Source organism: Plectropomus leopardus, chromosome 10 (assembly GCF_008729295.1).
Source record: "Plectropomus leopardus isolate mb chromosome 10, YSFRI_Pleo_2.0, whole genome shotgun sequence".
In the NCBI taxonomy this organism is placed as follows: Eukaryota; Metazoa; Chordata; class Actinopteri; order Perciformes; family Serranidae; genus Plectropomus; species Plectropomus leopardus.
The window spans coordinates 10,051,462-10,075,049 of record NC_056472.1 but is presented as its reverse complement, the minus strand read 5'-3'; the positions used below and the strand labels follow the sequence as shown (position 1 = coordinate 10,075,049).

The 23,588-nt window shown below is 39.8% G+C and overlaps 1 protein-coding gene across 1 annotated transcript in view; it reads right to left on the bottom strand.

Annotated features, from left to right (window-relative positions):
- Positions 1–23,588, bottom strand: part of lrp1bb (low density lipoprotein receptor-related protein 1Bb) — a 393,508-nt gene that overhangs the window by 277,013 nt on the left and 92,907 nt on the right. The window contains exon 7 of the mRNA XM_042494695.1: positions 22,836–23,118. Coding sequence (XP_042350629.1) covers positions 22,836–23,118 — 283 coding nt within the window. The remainder of the gene's footprint in view (positions 1–22,835; positions 23,119–23,588) is intronic.

Genomic DNA, 23,588 nt, shown 5'->3' with positions numbered 1-23,588 from the left:
CTCTGCGCTGTGCCTCTCCTCTCAGTAATAACATTTCTCAGCCACAGTTGGACAAGAGGCTTTTTGAAGAGTTATGGTATTTCCAAATAACAAACAATATCTTAAAAAAGAAGACATAATGGCAGAACAACTCCAGCTATTTCTTATTTTCATGACCACTGACTATTACAGCTACTTAAATGCTGCGTATATGGTTGTGCAGCCAAGACTGTCCTTATATCCATTGCAGAAAGTGTAATGCAGACATGTCTCATTACACAGTGTAGAGTCATTATGATGAAAATTACATACACTGCTTCAGGGATTGATTATTGGAGGATACATGCAACCACACGAGAGACAATTAAAAGCTTTATTGTGCAAAGCGAATGAAACCGCTCTGGGTGCAACACATTGCAGCAGATATGAAAGGTGGTGCATATGTAATGTATTATAAACCTGGCAATGAAAAAAATACAAACACAAAACTTTTTCTTAGCAATAGAGCATATATTTAAACATTTCAAAATAATACTAATGAAAACAACAATGTTTTTTTAAACTTTCCTTTCCTTTTTTTTTTCTTTTGCTAATTTTTGGGCCAATCATTGCCCTCTTCCATTGTTTTTGTAAGAAGACCAGCCAATTTGTTCAGGTTTTAAAGGGTTAACAACTTATATAGTTTCAAAATAGTCTTTCTAGAGCAAACTTATGCCTAAGCATAAGAAGAATATGTTCAAAGACTTTTATTGTTAATGTTTTTGCAGTGTAACATATTTTTCAATCGATCTTTGGCACCACTTGTGTTGAATACCTTCACAAAGATAAGCTCCGTGTCCCAAATGCACCTTCTTAACAATAACAACATTCAATAGCTTCCTTCTGTCAGCTTCCACTTAAAATAAGACTTCCCTTCAACAATTAAATGAGGTAACAGGATGTTAACAAAGAAACTCAGACTAAAATAGATGCGGCCTCTTTCATGTTAATTGCACATTCAGTTAAAAGAAACTCATAGCCTTTCTTTTGTCTTGTTCAACTTAAGTTCTCTGCTGCGTGTGTGAGAATACACATCAATATTTAATGCAGCGAAAGGCCAATCGCATTTTCTCATCCTACCAATTGGTATAAAAAACAAGGAGACTGCGCCATGGCTGCCGTTCCAGGAGAAAACGGAGAAAGAGCAAAACAGGCATGAGCTTTAAACTGTGGCTCCGCTCTCCAGAAAGTCATTAGGTCAGAGAAGTGTGGAGGATGGTCGGCGAGGGGCCTTTAATAATGAAGAGCTTGTGTTCCACAGGGAGACACTGCCTGAAGCAGACATCCGCACTGAGGCAGCTATGGAAATGAGAGATTTTTTGAGGTGCAGAAAGGTCCCACCACGCCTGTGAAAGAAACTGGCTGGCTAACACTCCTTAAAGTGATCGTTGTTTGATTTGGTTGACAGCGTTTTTTAATATCCGACAGAATCACACCCCTAAACTTCTCATCCCTCACTGTCTAAAGTCACAGATAATGCAGATGCAATTTTAATTTCCGTGTTTATGGAGAGCTGTGAAACTTATCAAATAAAACCTGCTAATTATTGCAAAAATATAAACAACACTCTATATGCACCAAAATAGCAAAAGTTCAACATGTAGCAGAAGCGACTTCCTGCATTGGCAGAAAGGAATTGGGCACACCAAAGTACTGGGCAGATGCAAATCCACCCCACCCCAACCCCCCGACCCCCGGCCCCCCATTGTGTGTGTGTGTATACCTTATCAAAAAAAACAACATAATATAAATATACTCCCTAGTATATAGTAGATCGATATAGACTATAATTCCTCCTCAATAATACACTCATAACCACAACCATCGGTGTCTTGTGGTGGTGTGTCAGTGTGTGTGTGTGTGTGTGTGTGTATGCTAAGCACTCCACGATAGAGCGCTGAATCAGTTCAGTGAGAAGTTGTCATGGTTTGGAAGCGTGTCGCGACATGTCGACGCGTAGTAGTTGAGAAAAAATCTCTTCACAGATAAAGATCCTTAATCCCCACAACAATCATATTGTGTGATGTGTATACGCACTGAACACACACACACCTAACACCGAGAGCCCTATATTATCTCTGTGTCAACAGCATGACATCTCCTCGCACAGATGCACATCTCCGTGCTTGTAACGCCCCTTCACCACCCGCCCGAACAGCCTGGTGCTGTACCGGCCGACCGTGCCATCCGCGCGAACACGCTCTATCAAATAAAACATAGCTAATTATTGACAACAACAATAAACAAAACACTGTCGCTCACACTGTGACATGAATTTAGTCCTGCTGTAGAGCTGTTTGAGAATGTACAATGTGCCGCGTGTGCAGCAGCCAGTGGAGCCGCTAGTTTTCTCCTCTCCGAGACTCCCAGGCTTTGAATGAACATCCAAATTTAGGCCTTGGTAGCAATTTAGATGAGAAAACTAGCGGCTCCACTGGCTGCTGCACACGCGGCACATTGTACATTCTCAAACAGCTCTACAGCAGGACTAAATTCATGTCACAGTGTGAGCGACAGGGCTTGACTATCAGATGACACATTCATAAGCTTCTATCATACTCCAGCTGACCTGCGCAATATGCTTCTTTTTTAGCAATAAGAAAGCCACACCATTCTTCTTCCTTTCAGTTTCATATCTTTGACAATAAACCCAGCAACTTGTCAAAGCATTCAGATCTGCAAAGAATACTGTTATATTAATATTCCAGTCTTTGTCAGCAGGGATGCACCAATCCCACTTCTTCTCTTACAATACTCCCAGGTTATTGCCTTTACGGAGCGCTGACCATTTTCTTTCAAATCTGTATCTCTCTATATATCTCCCTGTCTGGAACTTATTAGTGTTGCTGTAAGTATCTGAACATCATATAGTTGTAAAAATACTGCTTTTAAAGGAGTAGCTCCTTTGAGAAATACACCTATTCTTGCTGAGAGTTGGATGATTAATTTTTGTCAATTAAATATGAAGCTGCAGCCATGATGGTTAGTTTAGCATATCGGCTAGTAGCTTTTTTCTAATTTGTGAAAAGATGTAAATAGAAAAGTATAACAAAGAGCAGCTATGGTTTCACAGGGAGCTAGGGGCCAGACTATTTCTTGGTTGGGTGCAATAAATTCCTGGAGTGTTGTCAAAACTCTGTGAGGTGTTGCTTTGTTTCTTTTTATTTATTTATTTTTTTCACTATTGTAGTCTTAACGCTAAGCAAAGCTATCCATCTCACAGCGAGCTTATTACAGTTATCTAAAAACTAAAGAGAAAACTAGGTGTGACAAAACATTTTAATTAACTGAAAAAAAATCGAAGACTTATGGGGGAAAAAATTACTGAAACAATATTGTGTACTTAGACAACTAACTAAGACAAAAATGTCTTTAGGTTTGGTCCTTGTCACTTTGTTCATACAACACAACAAGCATGAGAAGTCATTGCTGCATATGTTTATCCTGAACTGGATGTCTCTGTGACTGCCAATGGCCCTTATTAAGTCTTGTGTTTGCATTGTAATACGTATTCTGATCTTCTTAAATCTTTACCCCCAAATAATAATATTTATAATAATAAAGACAACAATAAGAATAAGAATAATGAAACTAAAAAAATAACGATAATGCTAAAAATAAATGTTTCTGACCAATCAAAACTTAACTGCAACAAGCAAACTCACTCTGTTCACTGACTAAAACTAAATGATATTGATTAAAAAAAATGTCTAAAGAATAAATATTTAATGAAAAATACAAAAATAACAGTTTCACAGCCATGGCTAATATTTACCAGACAGATTTGAGAGTGGTATTGATCATCCCCTACAGTAAGAAAGCAAATATGCATATTTCAATCAGGACAGACTTTTCTTTGAAAATGAACAATAATTTATTACATTGTGCACAAAAAAGGCAAATAATGAAACATTCTTTGGCGATTAGACCCCATTGTCACGCATTTATTTAGGGTGTAGAGATGTCAGAGCTAGTTTAGCAATATTACCTCTGATGGAGTCTCGACAGTGGCGGTGGAGGTGAAGAGAAGGATGGCTGAAGGATGAGGATGATGCACAGCAGGACTGGGCAGTGATGTGCTGAGACTGGAGGTGAATGGGGGGAATGAGTCACATCTACTTGTGCTGAAATGACAACTGACAGCAGCAGAGAGGAGAACGGTTTTAAACTTGACTACAGTGATATAGTTGGCTCAAGGAGATCGTTACAAAATCTGGTTGGATTAATTTAGACTGAAGCCCATAGAGTAGAAGCTGGAGTGTGAAATTATTCTTTTAACCCTTTGAAACCTGAGCAAACTGGCTTGATTTCCTTCAAAAACATAGGAGGAAGGCAAGAAAAAAAGAGAAATTATATATTTTGTCACGTATTTTGAATACAGAATTCTAATTATCATAAATATAGTTGGACATTATAGTTGGATTAGTTGGATATCATAAATATGGACATTTTTCTATATTTTTTTATAATTGTCTTCTAATTCTCTTTCTCTCTCTCCTTTCTCTAAACATTATATTCAGTTTATTTTCCTGTCACCTTTTACCAATTTCTTGCAATTTGCCCATAATTTTCCCATGTTTTAAAGAGAATTCGACCATTTTGCTCCGGTTTCAAAGGTTAAAATTTGTGAAAGGCATCTGAATACAGCACAAGAAAAACTGATGCCCAGCTTTCAAAGGGTTAAAGGTGCAGTGTGTAGGATTCAGTGGCATCTAGTGGTGATGTTGCAAAGCTAAAAAATTTTGTCGCTATGTAGAGCTAGTGTTTGATTTGTCTATTCTGGGCTACCGTAGAAACAGCATGGCGGAGTCCATGAAAGAGGACCTGCTATGTGCATAGCTATAAATGGCTCCTCCTAAGGTAAAGAAAACACAGCAGTTCTTAAATAAAAGTGATTATCAACCAATGAAAAAATAACTATGAATATTCTGTACCATTTCCATCCTGCACACTGGACCTTTAACGTGGATCTTTCACATCTTTATGCCTGATCCATTATATAAGGTTATTATCGCTGCCAAAACCAAATAAATATAATTTCAGATCTCCATTAAGCTGCTGTCAAGTTCAAATCCAATTCCAGCAAAGACATCCCCCTGAGACCTCCTTAGGGATACTGTAACCACGACGACATGTCCTCCTGTGTGAGAAGTGTCTTGGGGCAGACAGATGCTGGAGCCTGACCTCTGATAACTGTGTCATGGAGCTTGGTGCGATGGCAGAGAAATCGAAAAAAAAAAAAAAAAAAAAAGGTTCACTCAGAAAGCTGCCTGGAAACATCTCCACGGACTCCATTTCTGTATAGCAGCTATACACCAAAGACTTGAGAGAGCTTATGTGCCTCATCTTGACCGACGGTTATGAATGATGAATCAGAGCACTGAGGTAAATTTGAGTCAGACATGAACGTGTTGGTTAGCCGAACAAGACTAAGGTCAGGAAGAGAGTATCTAAAAATGAGAACTGTCATGTCATGCTTGCCACAACTGACGATGACAGCCCTTGAAGACACTCTTTTTGCAAGTGTGTTTATTTTTAGAATTGATTTTTCTTCTTTTTTTTTATGTAGTCACTTTTAAGGAGCTTCACAGAAAAGACACTCCTGACAAGAAGACGTACTTGTCAACACAGTTAATAGGCTGCTTTGGTGAGCTGTATCTCAGGAGAGGTCGCTCAGTTATAGAAGCCACTTGTCAGGTAATTTCTACCTCTGCATGAGAGATTAGGGGAAGAGTCACACAGCCAATTACTGTCATTACAATGTCTCACGACGCTAATGCGCAGAAGACAGATCCATCTTGATTGTTGTACGATCTCGGAGGTTAATAACAGGGGAGCAAAATGTAATTGCTGTACATTTGATTGAGCCAAACTCATGAGTCATGAGATGAGGCTCTTTAAGAACAATCACCACTAAATCAAACACTCTGTCACATTAGTCAACTTCGTCATTTAGGCTTTGGGATTTGTTGCTCTGAATAATATGTAAATGTGGAAAGACGTTTTGGAGTGTTGTGATTTATATCTGCAACTTACTCCAAGATATTGATTTGAAGGATAAGCTTTGTCTTTGTTCTGTGTGCTGGTTTGCTTTAATAAGTCTGAAAAATCAAGCTGAAACAATTAGCCACCGAATCGATTAGTTGATTGTCAGGAAACAAATTTTTAGTAGGTGATTAAGTCTTTTTTTTTTCCCAGGCAAAAATGTCAACAGGAAATTATGACAACCATTTCCCTCTATATATTGACATTTAATAAACCAAGCATTTACCAATTTATAGGGAAAACATAGATTAATCATATCATCAGTGATAACATATTATATATATGCTGTAGGCATGCATGATGCTTTCTTTAATCTGTATAGTTATGTTTCAGTTGTGCATAATGCATGTTGCTGAGACTGCTCAAGGCGTAAATGCTGTACGTTTGCAAACTCAGCTGCAGCCTACATTTTATTTATGTTGTTCATTAACCCCATGTTTGAATGATTTATTAATGAGTACAGAGTGTTTCAAACTGGATAAAAATCCTTCAGCTTGAACTTGAACTGGCTATGCGTGTTGCTCTGTGCGGTTCATGAGCATTCATGTCAGAGATCGAGGTTCATGCATCGAGTTTGCCCAAGTCCTTACACCCACCCTGCCACGGCTCACATTACAGATGCTCTGACTGAAATATTGCTGCTCTGACTCAAGGTTTCACCAGTGTTTTTCAAAGTAAATCCCTTCAGGTTTACGCTCAGGTCTGAGGCAACCTAGGATTGAGCATCTTAATTTAGTCATACGGCCTACTATTTTACTGAGGTCTATGATTGATTTTTGATGATTTAAATCTAATCCATCTGTCCAAGTAAAGCCACTTTGCAATAATAAAGTGTACTTTACTGTAAATGCACTTCCTTTAAAGGGATACCCTAAAGAGTTACGCTGGCTCTCAGGCTGTTACTTAAACTACAGGCTGTACTTCCGTATTTTCGTATTGCCCGCCACCAGTGCTGCAACCACAAACTGATTGAACAGTGCTGAATGAATACAAATCAAGATTATGTTACTGCACTGCCTATTTCTCTCCTAAAATCTTTTCAGAAACACTTTTTAATGCCCTGTTAAGCTGTAACAGCAAGAGTATGTGAACAGGAAGTGGGCACCAAACTGCTTCCTGCACAGTCAGAATGACGTAAAATTGAGATGAAACGGTGAAACTAAGCAGCGCTGATCAGATATAAACCAAGATTCTGTCACTGAGTTGAATATTTCTTGCTTTAAATGGATTTAGGAAACATGTTTTAGCTTATTGTTAACTGTAATATGAGTACCTCTTAAGCTAAAGCAAATGCCACAGCCATTTTCTCGGTTTTCTCTGGTCACGTTGCACCAACTTCAAAAGAATTTGTGTCTTTCTACTGCATAGAAGGCCAAATTTAATGTGAGGACTCTCATTATGCTGGTGAAATACTTCATTAACATGACAATAAACAAAAAGCATAAGAAATCATAGACAACAAAAAATGTAAATAAAATCTATCTAATTTGTATATGTTGTATGCATTATGAACAAAAAACAAGAGCTAATGAGAAATCAACACAAACAACTAGCCAACAAATACTAATAAAATAAAAATAAACAATTAAGATATTTAAAGGAAGATACATCACTGATTTGGGGTGTCTAATTGTGACCTTGTCACTTTTTTATAGGACCGTACTACCTAATGGCATTTCCTGGTTAGTAAAGTTAAAGTAACTTTCTAACTCATTACATATAATTCACAAAATTTACTATTAATATTTGTCCACCTGCCATACATTGTATATAAAAAGTGTATGGTTACACTTATTCTAGTTTCTGGAAGTCATTCATGGTCACACTGTTTCATTGCTACACTGTTTCATGTCTAATCTCTCTAAAACTTAAACATATTGTATTGTTTTGGTCTGATATCTGTATTTTATTTTATTCTTCAGTATTCTTTTCATTAGTTGCTTTCTGGAGCAAGGCACACTGCATGTTGTACTATGTATGACTGAGTATCCGACAAATAAACCTGATTTGATCTGATTTGATTTAATGATCAGAGCAGATGCAACATCTCTGCTGGGACGTACTCAACACAGTCTTTGGCTCCGAGGGCTCAAACAATCGTGCCTGACAACGATACATCAAACATCAAACTTTTTTTCAAACAGAAGAAACTGCACAGTAACTGCCGTCTGTACATCAGTGTGGGCTGTTTCAAAATGCTACTTCAAAAAGCAAGCGCATAAACATGGAACAACACCCACGGCAACAACGATAACACCTATGTTACCAAACAACCCTCGTGCAATCTGTTGCTTCAAACAAGTGCGCATACATTATACGCATCAACATAAATGTCAGAGAGACGCATTATGAAGGTTTCCATCACTTGGAAGTGATTAAACATTTCCTAGCACTCTTTCATTGCTTTCTCCTACCCTACAATACCTTTATGAGTGCGGTCTGTGCTGCCTTCTGTTCAGCTGACCCCACCAAACTGTAAAATTTGCTTTCCTGGAATTATGCTACTGACTTTTATCTACTGACGGCTATTAATTCCTTGAATGGGATTTAAAAAAAAGGAGCAGAGCATGAGAGAGAGAGAGAGAGAGAAAGAGAGAGAGAGAGAGAGAGAGAGAGAGAGAGAAGGCAGACAGAATAAGATTTTGCATATTAAAACAATAATAGAAGCCTGTAATGATGAGACAATAATGTCAATTGGTCAGTCCGCAGCATTAACCTCACAAGCGCCCTGGCTAAATACAAACCAGTCTGCACTTATTGGATTACATAAAACAGGTCAAAGTTGGAATGATGTTTGGTCACTGACTCTACAAATGTTACAAACCAAATTAAAAACGTTTGACAAGAGCAACACTCAGCATAGCTGTACAGCAATTTTGTTTGTGGCACATAAGACTATACCACACTGTGATGAGTAAGTGAATATTCTGTGCTTTCCAGTTATAATATTGTACAAGTAATCTAATAACAAATCCTCCTTCCTTCAACACAGCAGGACTTTAGTGACCCTTTAAAACCTGAGCAAATGGCTTGATTTCTTTCAAAAACATCTGAAGAAGGCAAAAAAAGCAAGAAAAGAGGGAATAACCCAAAAATTGGCAAGAAATTAGAAAAAGTCCAAGAAAATTGCCTAAATTACCTGAAAATTAGAAGGGAAAAAGAAAGGGAAAAGGAAAAAACAAGGCAATTACTTGGGGAAAAAATAATTCTGAAACACAATATTAGATATGCAATTATAATATTTACAAATCTATTTAATTCTGCTAGCTTTTTCTTTTTCCCCTTCCCTAGCTTTTTAAAAATAATTTTCTACATCTACTAATTTCTTGCAATTTGAAGAACATTTTTTACGAAGTTGCTCATTGCCCCTTTTTCACATTTTTGATCGAAATTGCACCAATTTCCTCAGGGTTTAAAGATTTAAATACTTGTGATAGACAACAGAAAGCACCACAAGAAAGATGATGTTGCTCCAGGTTTCAAGGGGTTTGCCATGACATCATGTATTAACTCCAAATTTTAAGCCATCATCTCAAAACGTCTGTGACTATGAGCTTATGTGTTTCCAATGGTCGAACAATATCCTGGTGTGACCTTTCCTTGATCATTTTCTACCATAGATTGGCCCCCTCCCTCTGCATGAAGTCCAATTTACACCTAATTACAGCTGCACACCTTGCCTTAAACACAATAACAGATTGTCACACATGTATGAGCACACTCATGCATACCTGGATGACACACACAGATGGTTGCCGATACTTACACAGACACATTTATTTCAAGGTTAAGCTTTTTTTACGTAGGTCAATGCACTCTGAATATTTCACACTGATTTCTAAATGTGAACCTTGCTTTGTGACTCAGTGGCTGGCAAGTTTGAATGTTTTTCATATTTTCAAGTCATTCAGATGCCCTGCTAAGATAGGTCTGGTGAAGAGAGCAAACTAAATTACTCCTAAGTGTGAATATACGTCATAAGTGTGATTGTGCATGTTAGCCTGTGACAAACTGCTAACATGCTGGTATATGTGTTATACTGTTATACTGAATTAAGCCATTAGATGTCACATTATGAGACATCTTAAAGGGACAGTTTACCTTAAAATCAAAAACACATATGTTTCCTCTTAGCTGTAGTTCTACTTCTCAATCTAGGTATTTTGGGTGTAACTTGTCGAGTGCTGGTGTTATTGGCTGTGGAGTTTGCCTTCTCGTGAATATAAAGGATCTAGAAGGCACTCAGCTTGTAGTGCTCAAAGTGCAAAAAACCGCAACAATGACAAACATTAACAAAACTCAAAAGAAATTATGACCTGATCCTCCAGAAAATCCATAGACCTTGTTGTGAGCAGTTTCATGTAGGGAGAATTTTTTTTGTGTGTGTACCAAACTACACCTGATAAACATATCACAGTGCAAAGGGAAGCATGTATCCACTGCTTGCTCACCTTGCAACACTGAGCTAGCTAACATTACAGCCATGCAAAGTAATGTGGTTGGCAGGTGTAGTTAAGTAGAAAGAAAATAGTCCCTACATGAAACTACTCAAAACAAGGTCTGTGGATTATCTCAAGTAACTGAGTCAGGATTTCTGGAAAGAGACATTTCTGTTGAGTTTTTGAAGTATCTTTTTTCTGCACTTTGACCACTACAACTCAAGTCCCATCTAGTTCCACAATTCGAAAGAAGGCAGACATCTCTACAGCCAATGTCTCCAGCACTCAACAATTCAAACCATTAATGACTGATAAAATCCACCACAGGTAAGAGAAAAATCCAGATTTTTTTTTATTTCGGGTGAACTGTCCCTTTAAATTAAATAATATATGAAATGCAGTCACCATATTGGTCCGATTATTGAAACAATTCTATTATAAAGTGAGAGGTAGTAAGATGTAAATACTTCCCATTGCTTTTTTTTTGTTTGTTTGTTTGTTTTGTTTTGTTCTGATATTTAGTTTAGAAAGGATATTTGTGAATTGGTCACTTTAACCATTAATTCATGACTTGCAATATGCAGCTAGAATGAGCATCAAAATATTAATATTGTTTGGAAGGTAGAGTTTGGAAAGCCTGCTTTGGTTTGCACCACATTTGAAGTCTGTTTATCAGTGTTCTCCTGCTTTGTTGTTCTTTTCCGACTAAAACCTCCCACTTTTGTTCTGACGTTTATTCGCAACAATTTAAAAACAATTGCCAGTAAGCATGGTGCTGTGTCTTGTTGGCAGGAATTGGTGATTCCACTGAAAATTTAATTTGTTTTAAAATGTAGACTAATAGCAAAACTGTAAGTCTCTGTGACAGTCACTTCAAAACACATTTTCGGCTTCTCCTTCTTGGCATTAAATTGCCCTTTCTTGCCTGAATTAAAAGTTTTCCATTATAATTATATAGAATTAAATAAGATATGGCGCAGTTTACTAAAAAGTTGCGTATAACCCATAGATTGCATAAATAATGGATGTAATGCACGTAACTAACATGATGTCATTGGTTTGTGGTTCAGCATTTCAGCCGCACCATCTTGGTTTTTTGGGGGGGGGGTTGAGCCAAAATTGACAGAATTTTTACTAGAGGTTAGAGCTGTGGAGGAGTGAGGAGCGGATCTAATTCATAGATTGCAGCGATGCCTCACAGACAGCCTGTTACTCAAGCTGCCCGCCCTTAAATATGCATAACTTTGGGCCATAATAAAATGTAAAGGGGTGAGATATTAAAAATTCATCCCCTGTATGAATGTTGACATTAGCTATAGAGAAAAAACAGTTTTTTGTGCCAGGCTGTAAACATGTTAATTTCTGTTGTAAAGTTGAGCATTTTAACACGGGGGGCGATTTGGGATTGACTGTCTTCAAGTGGCCATTCAAAGAACTGCGGTTTTTGGCACTTCTGCACTGGTTTCATTTGCCGCTTGGCAAACCATGTTACATAAATGTAAAAGTAGGCACACTCAGCATTTAATGGAAAAACAAATATAAAATGAGCAAGAAAAATCCAATCATTCTCCGAAAAAAAAAACCAGCAAAACATGTGGGCACTAATCTTCAATTGTTGACTTGTCCAAGGCCACAAAAGCAATCATAAGAATGTAGTCTCTGAGACAAACATATTAAATCTCAGTAAGTCCAGAGGGCTTTTTATTTCTCTGGTGTTTTCTTCTCGGCAGGAGCTGATTCAGGAACAAGTGGCCCTTATCAGCCACTGAGCAGTGAGAGATACCTGTGACAGCCGACATGTTTGAGGCCCAAGTGCTTAATCTCTGGTCTCTGCTCCGGAGCAGTGAGGCACATCACTAAAGCGAGAGGGGAGCAACTGCACGCATTTCAAATCAGCCGACACAAGAAATGGAACGGGAGGAAACCACGTAGCACGAGCACGGGAGCACTGCTCTAATCGTATCAAAGACTTCTACAAACAAACATGGGTGAACTGTGATTGATGGGAACGCAGTTAATAGGACTCCCAATCCAACACTGTGTGAGAAGGGAGGGTGGCGGGGAGCAGAGATCAATAGCAGCTCGGAAGCATGTTAGGGAATCATACTGAATCAGATTGATGACAGCTGGTGGTGATGTATTTGGCAATCTAATTTTAACACCAAGTAACTCAGTGATAGTGCTGCCACAAGACTGAACTCAATCCTCGTGGGCCAACAGTATCACAGCTGTTTAGAGTGAAGTGCCTGCTGCAGGTGTAAGCAGGGGCAGCTTTTTTTTTTCATCTTTGATTTTCAATTCATGCACTATGCCATGAAAGTGCGTTAAATTATTCATCCTTAGTGGCAATCTCACAAATATTTTAGGCTCAAAAATCTCTTTTAGTGCAGTGTCAGACTTGGACATAGACTCTGGCTCCTCCAAATTGATACTGAGAGAATCAAACTGGTGGATATTCTTAGTGCAGCCCATAGCAGTTGACAATAAACCGGCTGCACATTTGATGTAGCCACTCGTTGCTTTGCACACAGGCGTGAAAATGATGCCAATAATTCCCCTTTCTATCCTCTATCTGCACTACAGTGAAGTCTGCCCATGGAAGCCAGCCACAACACAGACAGGGCACACACATACATTCATTTTCAGCAAAAGCTTAGTTTGTTTTTCTGTGTGTTCACACGTTTGTGTGCATGCTCTACAAAATATACTGTTTGTGCCTTTGGCAAGCTTGGTAGCCGAGAAACCCGTGATGCTGTGTGTCTTATGTAAATACTGAACACCATACACAGCCCTGCATCTTTATTAAAGATCATTTCATTCTGTGTGTTCATCTTCTGGTTAATGGCTGAAATATACTGCAGCTCTTTAAAAGCCAATGGCTTGTGAGAATGACTGAAAAACAAATCAGACAAAAGGGAAAATATCCCCTGTTCTGTGGTTAGCGGTTACTGTATAAGCATTTTATGTTTGAACCCATAAAGGAGGATGATAGATTATCACAGAGGTGTACATTAAAATGAAACACCTCGACGGCTCAATATTTCTTAATTGCTCAGTGCGCCAATTTTTCTTTTAAGAAGGACACGGCGTAGAATCACCAACTGGCCTAAGGTTTGTCTGCTGAATGAAGCTTGTTGGGGGATGGATGAATCCCTCCCCTGTTCTGGTTTTCTGGGCCAAGTCTGCATGATGGAGCCCTGAGCCTTCGGTCTGTGCCAGGTGGCAGCTGGGAGAGAGAGTCCCCGGCCAGGCTTCAGCAGCCCTCACTCTGGTCCTCTGGCCACCACCGTTGCCACTCGGGGCTCGACACCAGCACTTCTGACCTGCAGATTGGTCACGGCCCGCATGCAATAGCCAGTTTGTCAGAGCATCTGCCTTTTGTGTTAAATGTATTTGGCCGGCCAAAAACGTCAGATGTGTCCTATTCGCAATTTTCTGCTGGATAAGATTTTTTTTTTTTCTCCTGCAGAAATTCCCAGAGCTGATCGCTTTATATCACAAAGTAGTGCTGCAACACGGCAGAGCATCCATCTCCAGTCTATTCACCTAAATTAAATTCTGTTGTGTCTGCGTTGGACACTGGCAGGAAATGTTCTCAGCCCACACAGAGTGATGAATCAAATCTTAAAGTATTAATCAGCGAGATGCTTGTCGTTGGGGCTGGGCCATGGGCTCATGCGCATACAAGCTCCGACATTAACCAGGGGATCTCCATATTGCCAGTTTAATATTTGGATGTGACTGTGCCAAGAAATATAACAGCTTCTTCAAACAACAATGAGCAAACTCTACATGCAGGGCGAATAGCTCCCTCCAGAGAAGGCTACTTTGTCGCAACCTCACAAATGGAGAAGAAAAAGCACCTTTTTTAAATTAACAGTAAGCTTCATTGTGTTAATTTTGACAGCTCATAGCACTAATACAACATTTTCCGTGTCATTTTGTCAGTCTGGAGACTTCAGTGAAGAACAGAACAATGGAAAAAGACCTTCACCAAAATTACTCAGGTCAGCCAACTGCATGCCAACCAGCCTGCTCATCAATCAATGAAGCTTTGTCCTTTTCAGAGGATAGACGACAGACATCAGTGACAAAGACCAGCCAGTAAAGTGTGAGGTTAAACTATAAAACAGGGAGGTTAATGCTCCAGCTCCCTCTTTCTATATATTTGATCAGTGCTTTACGCGACCTATTCCCATGGCACGCAATCTCTGCAGGAAAGGGCCCTGCTACCTGAGGATTAAGGCAGGCAGTGCATAGTCAGTCGAAAAGTTAAATAAACAACAGCTACAGTTGCAGTTTCTCTATGCCAGTCTAGACACAATGGAGGAACTACATAGGAGCCATTGATGGATTACTGTCACAAGCCCAGGGGCCCAAAGTGGCAGGGGCACTTAGGCATTCACTTAAATAATGTAACTCAAATTAACACAAACCGACCAGGAGACACAAAATGACCAAAAGGGCACAAAAACACCACAAATAGATGTAAAACTACAGCGAAGAAACACAAAATGACTGCAAAGAAACACAAAACAGCCACAAGTAGTGCTGGGCAATATGGCTTAAAAATAATATTGCTATATTTTGGGCTTCATCCTGGTATAAATTATGTCTCAATATTTTGAAATCTTGTCTAAACTAATATAGACAACTAAAATACAAAATTATAAGATGAACTACATTTGCAATCAATGTCAAGTAAAGTGCCTACTGTCACATAATAAAGTTAAATAAAGCACTGTTGTAATAAAGTTCAACAAACGCTGTTTCACTTCAATAAATTACTTTCATATTAAATTTGTAATTTTTCTCTATAAGTAAATACATGAAATCGGAATCAGAGGTGTTGATGTTTTTGCTGTGAACTTGAAATTTCCAGTCAACAGTTAGTTGTGAACAAAAAGTTAAACTTGTTACAGCAGCTCTAAAGATTTATTCACTGTGAGCTGGAAACAAACTAACAACTGGCGCTTCATGTTTGCAATATGTGACTAAATAGTAAAGTTAGCAGTCTGGAGCCCTGCAGATACAAAAAAAGTCTCGCCCACTCACCGATAACAGCTCAGGAGAGTGGTTTGGATGGCCGGAAGAGTAAGTGTGACATATAATGTTTGTGAGTCTTATTTTTGTATGTCTGCAGAAGGGATAGAGTGATAGAAGAGAGCCAGAGAACTGCAACTACAAAGCAAGTCTCATGCCAGCTTAAATAAATATGACAATATGATGTTTGGGGTATAGTCATTTTGTATATCCCATGTGGAACAAGCCGTGATACATCAAAGATATTCGATATGTAGCCCACCCCTAGCCACAAGTCAACTACAAAAGGACCACACACAAAATTACCACAAAGACACAAAACCACAAAAAGATGCACAATGGCTACAAAGAGACACAAAACAGCAACAAAAAAAAAAGACGCAGTAACTTAAAAGTCTGTGTGTTGTGCTTCTTTGTAGTGGTGGTGGGGCCTTTTGCATATCTGTGCCCAGTGGCCCATTGTCTCATTATCCGCCCATGGTAGGACCAACAGTATAGTCTACAAGGATTCACTGCTGTTGCATTGAATGGCGGCAAATGCTGAGCACACAACGCTGTGCAGAGGGGCATCTCCTCGGGGTGCTGCCTCCATCCAGCTTTCAGTGTGACAGAAAGACTTTTAGCCTGAGACTGAGACACCCCCTCCTTCCTTTGCGATACTTCCAGAGAGATGTTTGCTCAATTTAGGCCTCACTTTTCACACCCAGTTGCATACTAACTTTAACCTTTGCTGTCCAGACAATTGATGCTCACCACACTTAGACAATATACAGTGCAAAACTGTGTCATAGTTTGAATTTGTGTTTCAGCCAGCAGATGGTCTAACTTGTGCATGTGCATAGATTTTTTTTTTTCAGCCTTGCACCCGGTGCATTACATCACCCTTTTATTTCATTTTATGATGCATTCTATCTTATCCATCACCCGCTAATGACCTCTTGTTCAACTCAACTTGTGAAAGGAGCGGTTTATTCCGCCAGTGCCCTTATGAGCCCCATTTTCATTAGCATATTTGGCAATAAAACAGTTATGCTTTCCTCTATTAATAATTTATCTCCACTTTTTTTTTTTTTAAGCAGCCATTTCAGTTTACAGCTAAGCCTAGCTCCAACTCCTGCAAGATGGGGCTTCTCTGAAGAAAGACTTATTGATTCATTATTCACATTCTAAATTATGTAACATTTCGGAAATATCTAATAAGAAATTCCCATGCCACCCACATAATTAAGTCTGCCTGGGACATCATAACAAATCAATCATGTGGGTCAAAAATTTTGCTCCTCCCGCTATTGGTAATCGATGCCACAAGTCAATTTACAGCCAATGGCTTTCACAACCTGAGCAAATCCATTACTGATTCAATTGTGACCCATTAAGACCGTGAGAGGTGATACTAGAAAGGTGACACTATAAAAATCCAATGGCTTCATTCAATAACTTTGTTCTACAGGAGTCAGCCCGGCTCCACCATCACAATGCGTACCATAATGAGACGTGTAGGAGGCCGGTTCACCGCTGCCTGCTTTAGCTCGAGGCCACACTTCACCTCTGCCCTGAGATAGATGTAAGAGCTCAGTGACAGCAACACTTAGCTGACATCACCAGATAGATGTGTCAGCTGTTCTAATGTCTTTTCTTAGCTTGTAAAAGACTGAATGCAATCCTGCAAAAATGCTGTCTAAGCAAACCACAGAAAACCAGCGATGACTGGTGTGATGTTTGAAGTATTTCTGGGGAGAAAAACTAAACACTGAGGTTTGATAGAAGTGCTTAATCTGCTCATGTGCAGACTGAAGCTGACCTTCTCAACGTATAACCAGCTGTGGGGCTGTTTTGACGACTCGTCTGGTTTTCCAGACAAGGCAAACATGTGAAGCAATAGTCAATAAAATGCACCCAAGTGCATAACATGGGATGTGAATGCCAAAAACAACACCCAGCCAGCGCCCACTCTACAAGTTTTCCTTCCCTGTGCTGAATCACCTCCTACTCACACCAACCTTCCCTTCATCCTTACTTTATTTACTCTCTCCAAAACCAGCTTTAACTGGAATCCACATGTGGTTTCCCAAATCACTTGGTGAAGACAGCTTAGCCGGGTGAGTGCGAGCCACCTTCCGTCCCGAGGATCACCTAATGCTGAGGTGGACGCTTTTGCTGCCGTGTCAGAACAGGATGCAGAAGTTAAAAAATGAAGCTACAAAGACTGGCCTCACAGCTGGCGGGCTCATTTTGTGTTAATGCCTTCCAGAAAAAGACGTGAAACAGCTATGAAAACAGACTTCAGTCCAACCTTTGAAGGTCAACTGTTAGTCACTGCCCAGCAGTTCTGTTATAAAAACGACATCCCGATCTTCATATAACACCAACTCAGCATATAGGGTGAATGTCGCAGAGAGGCCTCAGGAACATCAGGAACTGTATGCAGTTTTTGGTTCGGTGTGGCCAAAGGCGAGTGATTTACATAATCCCCATTTGGTTGCGATTTATCATGTCCAACTGCAATTAAGTGACCAATTTCCTGCTTCCAAGCTATCTATTAAATGAGCAAGGATACAATGGTGACATTAAGTAGAGTGAACATTTATTTAACTCAGCAGCACTAAGGAAGTAGAGTTATAGATAGTCATTGTGCAGATGTCAGAGATTATTAATGCCCAAATCTCTGGAATGTGGCATGGTGCCCCTTGCTGCAACACCAACACTCTGGCTTTGATTACAGTGATTCAACAGAAGGAGTATTTTAACTGTAAAAACTAAAGACTAAATATGTGACAATTATGATGCAAGGAAAAGAGGATCCTCCTGTGGTAGATAAATACTTTGTATTATTAATAAACATTGAGTTATCATTATGATTATTATTAATCCTTTGAGGTATTTGTCACTATTTTATCGTCATCATTAAGTGTGGTTTTACCTTTTTATCTTGTCTTAATGTTTTTACTTTGCTTTCTTTATTTAATGCTTTATTACATTTATATACAGCTGTCAGCCTGAGATTAACCAAACATGATTTTGTTGTGCGTCTCCAGTGATAAATAATTATTATTTCTTATATTTACTAATACTACTAAATTACTTACAGTCACAACACTATTACTAGAAGAATTATTATAGTTGTTGTCTCTTTTTTATTTCAATTTTGCGCCAAACATTTGGCCCATCCTTCACAGGATTTAAAAAAAAATAAAATAAATTGTAAGCCATCTTCTGGTAATAAGAAAAACATCAGTTATAACATTATGTGCACTTCTTTACACTTCAGAATAACCTATATTTATCTGCAGAATTTCAAAACATTGTACACCACATAGAAGGAGACAGAAAATAAAAGCTACAGCCTAAAGTTTACCCTGAGGCTTTTTTGCTCTCCTCTCCCAGGCTTTTTTTTTCCAAGTAACTGGCTGAGTTAAAGCAGTACTCCAGTGATGCACTTCCATAAAGTTAGAGGACTCACAAGAGAGGGATTTGAAAAAGAATGGTCAAAATCGAAGCAGCACAGCCTGAAATATCCCGACATCTAATCCCTGGTATAGGTCAAGTTCCAAAAACACTGGATCCTACAATTTCCATAACGCAACCTGAGGCTATCTGTCAAAAGTTTGCGGCTCAAGCGGAAGCACAGATAACCCGGATGACATCAGAGCTTCCAGAGTTTACAAAGCTCTATCGGAGCCACATAAGACATTTAAAAACTGTTTTCACAGATTGAGCCGTGCTCATCATTGAAGTGCCTTTTGAAATGTTTCATATGCGAATAGCCGACTCAGTCATTGTGCATCACAGAGGTTTGAAAAATATTTGTTTTTGTGTCTTATTGCATGCTTCCCAGTAAAACTGAACAATAAAAGGACAACAGAGCACAAAACTCATTTTCTGGATCATTTAGGTTGTACAATGAACAAATCAGAGTTTCTTGCACTGAGTGGTGAAGTACCAGATTTCAACAGGGCACATTAAAGTTCCTCTCCTCTTGCATTGATTAAACCAATAAAGACTCATCTCTGTTCATCAGAATTACATATTAAGACATTTTTCCAGAGAAAAAAAACCACTTCATGCCTTAAAATTTCTCAGATGTAATTTTAATCATTTGCCTGATTTCATATGAATAGACCATGAATATGCAAGAGTCCCGCCTCTATCCACCCACCCTTCAGCCATTCACCTGCAGCCTGAGCATACCTGCCTCTTACCCGTTTTCTACAAAAAGGGGGGGGGGGGGTTGGTATTTGGTATGTCACGTTTGATGTCATGGACAGGCCAGAGAATAGGTTAGTAAACAATACAAATTGGCATAAATGCTGGCCTGGAAAATACATTCAGAAGTAACTTCGATGTTTGAGTGCTGCTTAGACAGAGACAGACCATATTATGCGGTGGCGCATGTTTGCATCTCACCGCTTAAGCGACTAAAATTAACATGCTCACCCGGTTGTTTTTCCTTCAATGCCGATCAGAGCTTGAACCCATAGACATCAATGACTACTGCGGCATCTTAATGCTAGCTTTGACAATCTGAAGCTAAAGGGAAATTTAACCTGCAAAATACTGATACAAAGAAACACCTGCCCTCTCCTTTGATAGCCGTCATCTTCAATTAACAGGTTTGGTATGTGACATATGTTACTCTGGCTATTTGAATCTGTGTTTTTGTCGTTGGTACACGGCAGTTTGAAAGTGAAAATGCTCAGCCATGGAGTTGACTGCTTGTTTTTACCATGATATGTCTTGTAGCATTTTTTAAAAAAAACACCATATGGACATGTTAACAAGGTTAAAACTTGATTTTCATCGGAGGGCCTCCGGATGTTTACTTCTTGAATAAATTATATACTGTACAACAAAATTCTCTGTACCATATTTACAGTGTTTGATCCTAACTGAATGCAGTTTCGGTTTAGTCCATATTTTGTATGGACTTAAATATGTAGGTTAATTTGAACACAATATCTAACATTGAGGGCTTTAAAATTAAGAAAACCCATTCACTCCCTTTTATTTTCTGCTTGTCAACGTACTGGGTATAGACATCACACTGTCATCCAGATTTTGTGCTGGCCTTTGCACACATACACTAATGCACACCGACACTCATACACTTATCCGATACTATCTCACTATCGGGCCTAATTAGCACCTAAAGGCCGCCATCCCTACATTAGTGCATGGACCTATCGGTGTGTTCCACTATACTATCATCCTTTAAATGGGCTATACATTGCAAACAACCTTGGGCTGTTTGTGCTAGGTGATGCTTATCTGGCGCTGGCCAGGCCACTGACTGAGATCAAGGGCATGTTGATTAAAAAAAAAATACATGTATACATATAATATATATATATATATATATATATATGTATATATATATATATATATATATATATATATATATATATATATATATATATATATATATATATATATAAAAACAAGCAGCAGTCTGTTGTGTCTAAACTTCTAAAGCCTGTCTTTCTATCAGATCAGCAGTGTGCTGTCATGCCGGCGCAGCCAGGTCAGCCTGCTCAATGTTAGATGGGACACAAGTGATAAGGTGTGGGACACAGTGGAGGCATTTCGAAAAGACTTTGCCATTCTGTGAAGGAGCTCTGGAAATGCCTCAAATTCACGCAGAGAAAAACCACGGGCTCACTACTTGGCATTCAACGTAACAACGCTGCAACCACAAAAGCAAATTAATTTTGGACTAATTAGCCTAACAGTCAGCTTTGGTGTTGGAAGAAATAAGAAATGCTATTATCATTAGTGTCCATTTAGACACGGCTACAAGAGTTTCCATTTATTCTCAGTGCAAATGCAGAGACGAGCAGGACGGCATCCAGACAAAGATGCAGGTCCCAACTTTCAGATCTGCGCGTGTGTGTGAATATATCTCAGCTTAACTGTCCTCAGCTCATAGGAGTACCAGCCCATAGGAGACTATCCAATGGCACATAATTCTTCACTTTGATTCCAGCCACAGTAATAAAGCTCAGAGCTGCAATGCTGACAAACAAAAACTCAAAGAGTCTTTTAAAAGATTTCAGGTTTTGTTCCTGCCTCCCTTCTCTCTCAGAGCCGGGGAATCCTCAGGGACTTGAAGAGCCAAATTCATCTGTTCATTTCATGCACAGAGAGAGGTAAACAGTGGTGTTCTCGCCTACTGTGATTGCCAGGCAAACTCTCACTCCCTGATTACCACGCTGTGTAGGGAGGGCATTTGGTGACATTTGGGACGGCCACACAAACAACCAAGCAGGTCTCGACAGTGATTGCAATGCTGGAAAATGAAGACTTCGAGGCCAATTTTTCTGACACTATACAGTAGCTAGGTGGGCTATAGTATGCTCATAATTTAGCAGGTCTAAAATAGCAGCCTTGAAAAAAAGAAGAAATGCAAGGGCAAAGAAAGTGAAGTTTAAAGGTAACTATGCTACAATTCACATTCCCATCATATATTTTGAATTCTTGTCCTTTGAGCATTCACATACTGATAAAACTTTCTGTAGCTTTGGAAGATATATAGGCAACATACATTTTAAATGTGTTTTAACTATTAAAAAAATGCTGATAGGCCACCTTTATATTTCCTATGACACCTGAAGGAAGACAGCTGATTGAGAAAACCTCGTAAAACAGCACTCAGCAGGCACACAGACATGCTGTAATTATGTGACAGAAATTCAGACGTGCAACAGCCAATATGCTGCTCAAAAAACGAGTTCCGCGACATCACTACACAAACCGCACGGTGGATCCAGAGTTGCCCGTGCACAACTAGTCCTATCTACGGCGTCTTCATCCGATGTTGTGATGATCCCACGGCAGAAACACAAGCTACAGCTCGGCGAAGAGACAAAACACACTTTGGCACAGGGGCATTTTTCACCTGCTGCACTGTCGGATAGCGCTGCTACGCGCATGCAGTCACTGAAATCTGTTCAAGCCGCAAGAATGTTCCTGAAAATGCACAAAAATGCCAAATCTCTGCTAAATGCGCAGGGCAAGTTCAACGTGTTAGAATAAAGGTGGTGTCTTTTTTTTATCAGCTGACATTATAATGCAACATTTCCCCTGCATAATAACAGAAAAGACTTCCAGAGCATCACTGGACAAAAAAGAATGACGAGCAATTTTACATGATCAACTCTTTATCATTCATGAATTGTGGCTTTCAGAGAGAATTGAGGTTTATATCCAGCAGCTGCACACCAGACTGCACTGAAACGGCCCGTGGTGCCAAGTTTCCCCGGACTGCGCATCCCCGACGGCCCGGTTCTTCCTTACCTTTCTCCTCTCCCGACACTGCCGAGGGCTCGGCGCACGGAAATAATCCCGAGAATAGGGCTAGAAAGGCGAGTAGAAAAAACTCGGACATGTTTTCGGAGAGCGGGCTATAAAGAGCCACGGTGCTTCTCCCGGTCCTGCTCCTGCTCCCGGTCCGGGTCCAGTCTCCCCCCTCCACCAGCACCCGGTTGTCGAGCGCCGTTATTCGGTTGTGTCCAGTGGAACCAGTGCGCAGAACAGTGCAGCGCTCCCCCCCGCTCCGCGACACATGCACACCGCCGCTCTGCACAGCGAACAGACGCACCGGAGGAGACGGCAGGCAGGCAGGAGAGATGAGAGTCAGAGGCAGAGGGGGGACAGAGGGAAGGCGGGGTGGGAGTGGAGGAGGATAAAGAATGAGTACGTTTCCTGTCTTTTCTCAATGATTAAATGCCGTCAAGGTGGCGCAGCTTGCCTGAAATTCATCATAGTGGTTAGCTGTGGAGTCGGTGCAGTGGGTGTCAGTTTGAGGTCCGAGGGTGGTTCGGAAGGGGGGGTCCTCAAAAAAAGAAGGAAAAGTCAGAGAATGTGGGATGTGGCATGAGTAATCTCAGCTCTTACCGTTGTCTCCAGCACACTCAAGTACAGAGTTCAATAGTCTACAATAAAACCCGAAAGAATTAGCTTGGGGGCTGTATATCTCTGAAAATAGTGTGCACATATGACATCAAGGAGACCTCAACCTGTAACCCATAGCACCACACAGAGAACACT